The sequence below is a fragment of the Dioscorea cayenensis genome, chromosome 11 (assembly GCF_009730915.1).
Source record: "Dioscorea cayenensis subsp. rotundata cultivar TDr96_F1 chromosome 11, TDr96_F1_v2_PseudoChromosome.rev07_lg8_w22 25.fasta, whole genome shotgun sequence".
NCBI lineage: Eukaryota > Viridiplantae > Streptophyta > Magnoliopsida > Dioscoreales > Dioscoreaceae > Dioscorea > Dioscorea cayenensis.
In genome coordinates this window covers 5233683-5243223 of record NC_052481.1, presented here as the reverse complement: position 1 = coordinate 5243223, position 9541 = coordinate 5233683, and the positions used below count along the sequence as shown (strand labels likewise).

At 35.1% G+C, this 9541-nt stretch overlaps 1 protein-coding gene across 2 annotated transcripts; it reads left to right on the top strand.

Annotated features, from left to right (window-relative positions):
* LOC120272511 (protein LOW PSII ACCUMULATION 3, chloroplastic) lies at positions 1 to 8387 on the top strand. Of its 2 annotated transcripts, none has more exons than XM_039279349.1 (8): positions 1 to 293; positions 3389 to 3436; positions 3543 to 3582; positions 3688 to 3788; positions 4102 to 4294; positions 4379 to 4477; positions 5143 to 5260; positions 8076 to 8387. In XM_039279349.1, the coding sequence occupies exons 1-8, from the start codon at positions 57 to 59 to the stop codon at positions 8137 to 8139; spliced, it is 900 nt and encodes a 299-aa protein (XP_039135283.1). In that variant the 5' UTR covers positions 1 to 56; the 3' UTR covers positions 8140 to 8387. The 2 variants fall into 2 exon arrangements, with proteins under 2 accessions (XP_039135283.1, XP_039135281.1); XM_039279347.1 differs by lacking the exon at positions 8076 to 8387 and adding an exon at positions 5869 to 6171.
* Positions 8388 to 9541: the final 1154 nt, after the last annotated feature.

Genomic DNA, 9541 nt, shown 5'->3' with positions numbered 1-9541 from the left:
GTTCCTCAAATCAGAAGCCGAAGCAGCGGATAAGGCGCGCGGGAGAGGGGTAGACGATGGCTTCTGAGCTTTCCGCCATGCTTTCTAGGTTTCCGTTCTCCGGGATTGCCTTTTCCTCTGCGGAGCGCTTCAATGTGCAATCCCTAGCTCCCCGACTCCCATTGATTGGCAGAAGGAGTAAATGCCTCAATGGCCGTGGCTTCGCCTTCTGTTGTTCGGTTTCGGGGGAACGGAATGATCTGGCTCGATTGGATGTCAGCTTCCCCGGTGACTATGAGGAGCTTCTTGATCAGGTAGCTTCTTTTCCTTCTCATCTTTGATTTGCTTTTATTGTGAAATAGAGATGTCTTCATTGGTAATGTGACTGTTTCTTTGCTTGTGTTGTGAATGGATGAAAGCTGTTGTTTTTGTGAAATCTGGCATCTTGTTTTGTTTAATTGGTATGCTTAGTTTGATTGTTTGCATAATCTGTTTGTGTTGAATAGTTGGCATTGTCTAGGGTTTTGTTGGTCACAGACTTGATCTTGGATTAAAAGAATTTTCTTTTTAATAATTGAAGTAACCAAAATAACCGATGTTGTTCACTTGATAGGCCAGTTGTGGTTTGATCCGTAAATTATTTTCAAAAGTTTCTTCTTGAATGTTTTAGAGAAATATCAAATTTAGCTATTATAAAATATTATAGAGTATCTTTTCAGTGGTTGGATATTCAAATTAAACTTAGAAATTCCTAAAACATAAACTGATGAAATGAAGTTTTATGCATCAAACCAGGGTTAATTTAAGTATAATGCAAGTTTACTCATCCACTATCAACTATCAACTATCTCTCCTTTAACTCTATACTCCAGCAGACATCGCTTTCAATCCAATGAAGTGGAGTTAGAACTATAGTTTATTAATATGAAGATGATGAATAAGATATTCCTGTTCCAATTTCAATGGCTCACTAAAAAGAACTATAATAGTCGGGGGGATTTGCTTTACTTGGTTCACAAGGTGCATTGCAGATTCTGAAGAATAGATACAAAGCTTTTATTTTATATAATTTTTATAAATAAAGAAAAACTGATGTTATCTTTCACTTATTATTTAAAGGTATAAGAGTAAATCAGAGATAAGAACTATGTATCTTAGTGAAACCTTTGGCCTATGTTTTTTAACACATTAGCTTTTTCTATGCGCACTTCTCTCCAATTTCTTGGTGTTTCTTGCTTGATTCCTTCTGTTTGTTCTAATACTTAACTCTTACTCAAAATGATACTTTACTAAAAGGTCCAGAAGAAAGGATTAATAAACTCTTGCTATTATTCACCTATGTTAAGATGAGCACATGTTTGGGAGGTCTTCATGTTCAAGCAAGCAAGTTTTGGAAGTTTCTGAAAAGTCCAATCAAAAGTTTACAAAGTAAAAAAGGTTCATCTTGAAACATTGAGGGGTGAGTTTGAATTTCTTAACATGAACAATTCTGAAGCTACTTTCTCAGAAATCATGGGCTGAGAAACCCAGCCTATAAGGTCCAATCTATTCCATTTACAATCCTTTGTAATGGGTTTTATCTCACATCGACTAATGAAAATAATGGAGAGGCATAGAGCCTTATATTGGGTTTGCAAGTTGCGGTGACCTGTTCGTATCACTAAAATCGACATGGTGTAAATACTTTTAACTAAATGAGTAAAAAATATGATCATAAACTGTCAGGCTCATAACTTTCTATCACTTAAATGCATGAAAGTATCATTTTCAAAACTTAGCATATTTGATATTTTGATAATTGGATTATTTAATTTATCATTTTATATTTTATTTAAATTTATATTAATATTATAAAATAAATAAATAAATATATAAATACATAAAACAACCTTGTTATGCCACTATTATTATTATTATTATTATTATTATTATTATTATTATTATTATTATTATTATTATTTTGTCAATAAGAAAGTTACACAGGTCATCTCTGTAATGGCACATCAAGACAATTAGACACGAAAGTTGGTTACATCCAATCCAAACCCATTTAGCTCTATCTCTTAATGATTCATGCTGTAAATTATCAACCTTAATAATTAATATACATAGATGTGATACAAGAAAAAGAACATCTCCCCCCTACAGTTTTTGCCGTCACTTTCTTTCCATTTGGATGACCTCCTTGTCACTGTGGTGAGCTTGGAAACACGGAACCCAAGGAGTTGTTATGCTATAAGGTTGAGAGAGACACCTAAAAACCTTGTATAGGCAAAATCAATCTTAGGCTAGTGCACAATAAGCCTTATACCCGTGCGTTCTTTTTTATCTTTGATTTTGATGTTCATTGCATGCTAATAAGCTTAATATAATAGCTCCAACATTCTAAGATTGATTTCTGTATGGTTTAAGTCTAATCAACTCTACTTAGTTCTATCTGAAGTTGTTATTACTGTTAGGCTGATTGCGGCATTGCTTCTCTTGTTCTCTCCTTTCTTTTTCATAGATTGAGTCCTGTAGACCTCTGAGCAACTTCTGTGTAAAGATTCTCCAATACCTTCAACAATAAACATTTGAAGGGATACCTACTTTGAAGCTAATGAGTTCCAGCTCTATCGGGGCACACCCTCTCCTGGAATTCTTTTTCCTTCCTTGCTTAGTTGGTTGAGTCCATTGGGATTAGACAATCTTTTCTTCTTTAGATATTTAAGAGATTTTCTTGAACATATTGGCTAATTCTTTGGCTGAGCTCGTGCATCAGTAGGTCCACCTGTGGTCTGTCCTAGCATTGGCCTGAATTCAACTTGGACCATATGCTCATGTATTCTTCTTCAAGTAGCTTCTCCTGGTAGTCTTTCCTTTTGGCCTTGCACTGCTGTTGGTAGGCTTGATTAAGTCCTCAATAGCATGACTGGTTGTTGGTGGTGTACACAAGTGGGTATATCCTTTATTTTCTGTTGAGTTTGGCTGGCGTTTAAGCAATGTTTAAAATTAATATGCTATGATGTTTGTCAGTGTCTCTCTGATCCTATTGAATAACGCCTGAAGTCCAGGTTGGGAATTTCTCTACTTTCAGCTGACTTTTGTTTAGTACATCTTAATTGGCTTAGTTACATTTTTCCCCTAACTGTTAGATCACCAAATAACAAGTGTCTCTTGTTGAGCTATCAATCTTAAGCACCAAATGAGAATCAAAAGGGCAAATTCGCTTTTACACGTCTATATGTATTTCAATTTGCACTGCTCAAGGGCAATGAGAATTAAAAGGGTTCAGTATATGACACTGAATTTGGCCTAACGCTTCCCTATCTCAAACCTTCTGATTTTGAGAGTGCCTACATTGAGCTGCTATACATTCAGTGTGCACATGGTCCTGAAGTGTAATCAGCTTTAGCATTTTCCTTTACAGGCAAAAGCAGCTACTGAACTGGCTTTGCAAGACAATAAGCAATTGCTGGTGAGTTGGGGGATATTTTCTTTTGGAGTGCCTTGTGACTGTTTGATCAAGGTAACCTTAAGAACTTGATGGCTGGCTCAGTTTGTTACATCAACTTATGTTGCAGGAGATTGAGTTTCCTACCGCTGGCCTAGAATCTGTACCAGGTAATATGACCGTATCTCTTGTTTCTCTTCTCTTCATAAATTTTAATGTACTTTTCTTGTTTTTATTGTACTCTTGCTTGTTCTAAATATCCACACCTTGATTAGGTGATGGTGAAGGGGGAATAGAGATGACTGGGAGCATGCAGCTGATTCGAGAATTTTGTGATCGCATAATAATTCCAGAGAAAGCTGCAAAGACAAGAGTGGCAAGTTATTCAATTTATGTTAATAAAAGGTTAATAAATGTTTTATCCGAAGGCTTGAAGACCATCCTATGACATGATGCTTTTATATTTTAAATATGGCAAAGATTGTTTAGGATATTAGTGTGCATGACTCCTTGTACATTTGGAGTCTTGAGTAGAGCAGGTTTTCATATTTCACACAAAATCGCGTGAACACAAACACACATTTGTTCTTGAATTGGCTTTATCTGCTTAAACATAAGCATCTTTTTCTTTGACTATATTTGAGATGTATGCATCTTTAAGGAATTCTCCTTTTCTGTATAATGGACAGTTTTTCCCTGAGGCAAATGAGGTTGACTTTGCAAGACAATCAGTGTTCGAAGGAACATTGCTCAAGCTTGATTATCTGACAAAACCTTCTTTATTTGAAGATTTTGGTTTTGTCACAAAAGTTAAAATGACAGATCGTGTAAAGCCAGAAGATGAACTATTCTTGGTTGCCTATCCATATTTTAATGTTAATGGTAATGCTACTTAACACCATCAGCATGCTTGACATGTTTGCCCAGTGTTTGTGCCCACATCAGAAAATTTTCCTTGTTATACAGAAATGCTGGTGGTGGAAGAGCTTTATAATGATGCAGTTGAAAACACTGCTCGAAAGCTAATCATATTCAATGGAGAGCTAGACAGAATAAGGAGCGGGTGTATCCTCCTATGATTTACAAACTGTCACATACTCGATAATTTGTCCTTAGCGAAGAAGAATTTTCTTTTATAAAACTATCCATGGTTAGTTTGACTTTATCTGCTTTTCTCAATGTCTTTGCATTTGTACTAGTGTCATTATTTGCTTTTGGGAATGCAGCATCATTTTCTCTTTCACTTTTCTTCATGTTTTGCTATTTATGTTTCTGTCAGTTTTCTATTTGTTGGAACATTCAATTCATGAAAATAGATTGTGGACTCATGTTAACATTGTACTGCAGTAGCCTAATCGGCAGCTAATATTGCAAAATATAAAGTCTCAGGAAAGCCAATGCAGGGGTTAGAAACTGCTGTATTCTTTATTCCGATTTATTATTCAATATGTTCAATTTGGAACTTCTCTGATGTCAGTCATTCTTGTATGTTTTTTAAACTGGAAATGTGGTAATACACTTGTTCTTTTCATGTCACCTTTTTTAAAGTCAAAATTTGCACACAATCTGACCCACGGCATATGCTCATTTATGAATCAGTTTGTTATAGTTTGTTTTCTCCTTCAATGGTAGTATCTGTTCTCTTCCACTTCTTGTGACTGCATTATTGACTATTATCATTATGGTTTTGATATCTTGTCATGTACATACTAAACCTTGACAAGCTAAAGATTATCCACCATTCTTCTATCCGAAGCTTGCAGCACTCACCAAGACTCTTCTTCCCAAAATGGAGACGGTTTACTATGTTCATAACTTCAAAGGACGCAATGGAGGAACTCTTTTCAGGTATGTCTTAAGAGTGACGTAATTTTTACAAACTAGACTTCTCAAGTAGATTTTTCAAATGAGTAATAGCCTTTGGATTATTTATTTATTTTGTTCACATTTTAAGATTGCTAGACAAATGACAACTTATTGGGGAAGCCTTATTGGTTTCTACTGAACTAAGGTATTAGTCAGTCTTTTTTCTCTACTCAAAATCTGGAAACTTTTTTTTTTTGTTTGGTAAATACAAGAACATCTCTAATTTTACAAGTAGATACAAAAAGTAAAAGAAAATTAATTAATTTTTTTTTTTTAGCCATAGATGAGCTAAACAAACAGTTCAACTTTTTTATATAACCGTCCAAATAACACGTGATTGTTTATTTTGGAAAGAAGAATTTTTTTTTTTTATTTACCTGTAAAATAGAGGGGAGATTACCCCTTTTTTCTCAAACAAAATGTTTTTTTTTTCAGAATTATAAAAAAACAGCTGATGATGATCTGCTCTTATTTCACTGCCATGAAAGAGCCCATGCATATGTATATACGTACATATGCATGTCACTTCCAAAATATTTTGCGTGAATGGAACAAAATAGACATGTATTGAAATTTGATTTGCATTTTAGGTCATATCCTGGACCTTGGAAAGTGTTGAGAAGAGTTAGGGGAAGGTACATCTGTTTGCATCAGCAAGAAGAGATGCCATCCCTCAAGCAAGTTGCCCTAGACATTCTTCCATTGGCATGATCAAAATCAGTTATGGCTGTCTGTGTTCTTCAACTGCAGAATTTCCAACCAAGACCTTTTGTTTATAATCATCATATCACCCTTAAATCTTTCTAAACTTATATTGATTTGTAAATTTTCTCAATATATATTCAATTTATTATATGATTATACTAGGTGAATAAAAACCTCACTTTTATTAATTGATGTATTTTCTTATATAGATTTTACAAGAGCAATCTTGAGAGAAACAAACTTTCCTATAAAATTAGGCTTAACAGATAGCCGATTCCTAATATCTTTGAATCAGTTTAAAATTGATTCTTCTATTTGAAAATTAAACTTGCATACTTGACTAATCCTGCGCTCCTCCTAAAGTTGGGCCATAAATGGCAAACATGCCCAACTTGTTAACTAAAGAATTAAACATAGGTTTAAATAACCCTTTTGTAAATATATCTGCTGTCTACTGAGAAGTTGGCACAAAAGGTGTACAACTAACTCTAGTTTTCAGCTTTTCTTTGATTAAGTGACAATCCACTTCAATGTGTTTGGTCTTGTCATGTTGTATGAGATTTTGTGTGATATTAATAGCTGTTTTATTATTACAAAACAACTTCATAGGCATGTTGATTTTCTTCCTTAAGCCTTTAAAGGCTTAAGAATATGCTGAATTCACAAGGGTTCATAAACTCCATTTGCCATAGCTATGAATTCTTGCCTTTGCACTGCTTCTTACCACTACATGTTTTTTACTCCTCTAAGATACCAAGTTTCCCCACACAAAAGTAAAGTATCTTGAGGTAGATTTTCTATCAGTGATAGAGCCTACCCAATCAACATATGTGAAGACTTCTACCCTTCAATATTCTTTCTTCTTAAAGCAAAGACCTTTCCCAAGATAGCTTTTCAAGTATTTGAGGATTTTGTAGGCAGTAGTAAGATGTTCTTCACAAGGTGAATGCATAAATTGACTCACCAAACTCACTGCAAAGGCTATATCAGGCCGTGTGTAAGAGAGATAAATTAATTTTCTCACCAGATGTTAATATCTAGAGGCATTAACCGCAACTCCTTGCTCAATCACTTCCATGCCAAGCAAGTAGCATAGTTCACCAAGATCCTTTATCTCAAACTCCTTAGATAATCCTCCCTTAAGTATTGCCATTTCTTCTGAATCATCTCTTGTAAGGACTATATTATCCGCATAAACAATAAGAATAATAATTTTTCCAGAGGTTGAAGATCTCATAAGCATGATATAGTCAGATTGGCAAACCAAGTAAGGGCCTGTTTGTTTCACAGGGGTGGAGCCCGAAGTGACCGAAGTGGTGACTTCTAACCCACTTCAACCTGTTTGTTTCACCGGTTAAGAGCCCGAAGTGGTGATGTGACACCTCCATTATCCATCCACTTCACCCATTCCACTTCAGAGAAAAAAAAGGGGAAGTGGGATTTTCCGGGTTTTTTCACTGTTGGCTGAAGTGGACTTTACAGCCCACGTGATTGTGAGGCCTCGTTCGGATCACCGCTTTTATCCATCACTTCGGCCTCTCGTTTTTGAAACAATGCTAGTTATGAAACTGTTTGTTATTCAATCATATGCCTTTAGTTATTATGTAATTTATTCCTCTATAAGATTTCTGAGGTGATGAAATTATTTATTTTTTTTTAGTGCTACTACCATACATATTTATGCATGTGTGGCCAAGGAGGTCCATATTTATGCAGGTTTTTGGTAATTTCATTCTGAAACCATTGCCTATGTGGGATATTTTGTTTCATCCCATGCACTTGGTCAAACAATCATGTTACATTTTGTTTGCTGATGACCTAGCATGCAACTGACTGTTTGTGGACATGGCTGTAGCATGTGGCCTCGTTCTATGGTATTCTATCTATGACACTATCTATGATGCAGCTATCTAGACATATGTAGACATAATCTGCTGTGTTTTGATTTATTTGCCTCTGCAGGTTATTTCCTATTTGGTTTGTCTTGTTTAATTTGTTTATGTTCTTCACCAATGTTTCTTTGATTTACTTCTATCATGCTTTTGTGGTTCATGTATTCATATTTTGTATTTTCTTTATGTTTGTTTTCTAGCTGCAGGTACAGGTATTTTGGCAATGATGAGGCAATGTTTTTGACAAGCACTGAGGCAATGTAACTATTCATATGAATGTATCCTCGATGTGTGCTTCCATTTAGTTGGGTGCACTGGCGGGGCAAATTTTTTTTTTGCAGCCATGGTTGTTGCCCAATTGAAATGAAGTCTCTTGAGGGTTCAGTTCACACGTGTGTCCCTTATCATGTAACTAGTATGGCGGGGCAATGGAGCATTACTTGTCTCCATTGCAGCCTACTCGTTGCATTTCTTCGTGAAATTCAGTTTGGTGTTTATGTATTGTATATATATATATATATATATATTGCCCATGAAGTGCTTCATACTGATTTGCCACCTGAGCCAAGGTTTGTAAAAGCTGGAGCATACTGCAGTCTTCATCAGTTCGGCAGCCATGTTAGCATGAAGGATTCAACTTCACAGTTCTATTTTGTTTTTTTTATTATTGAACAGTCTTTGCCTGGCACTAATATGTAAAACTGGAAGTTATATTGGAAGTTGTAAAGCTGGAGTTGTAAAAACTAGAATTTGTAATATTGTAATGGATACTTCAATTTTTGGAATTCAAATTTATGGATTTTGATTCTCATTTCAGTTATTTTTTTTTAATAAACAAAATTTTACTATATCTGTTCTTTCATGTTCACAACACCTAAAAAATAAAATATATCATGATAAACTTTTAAAAATTATTAATAATCATATTATCTAATTGTTTATAAAAAAATAAAAACTAAACTAAATTCATGTCTAACTTTACAATATCCTCACTATCAAGTTTAGGGAGGTAATCTCACCATGGTAAAATAGTGGTGAGTGGAATTGCACTTCCTTGCCAACCAAACATTAGGAACTGCTGAAGTCAGGTTTACAGGATGCTCACTTCCCCAACCCAAACACAAGAAAGTGATCACTGTTGGCTTACTTCCATTCTGAACCAAACACACAGAAGTGACAACTTCAACTGAAAACCTCACTTCCACTGAAGTGTCACTTCCACACTTCCACCACTTCGGGCAGACACTTCTGAACCAAACAGGCCCTAAACCTTTTGAATCATGCTCTAGGAGATTTCTTTAATCCATAAAGGACCTTTTTTAGTTTGCAAATTTTTATCTTAAACTCTTTTTCAAATCCTAGAGGTGGTTGCATGTATACTTCTTCTATGCTACCATTTAAGAAGACATTCTTAACATCAGGTTGTTGGAGTTGCCAATCTAAATTCACTGCAACAGATAATAGAATTTGCAAGGTGTTAAGCTTAGCAACAAGTGCAAATACTTCTATATAATCAATACCATATGTTTGGGTGAATCCTTTGGCTACCAAGCGTGCCTTGTATCTTTCCAAGGAATCGTTTGCACGGTGTTTAATAGTAAACACCACTTACATCCTATTGTTGGTTTTTCCTTTGCGAGCTCTTTCACAAGCCAAGTATGATTCT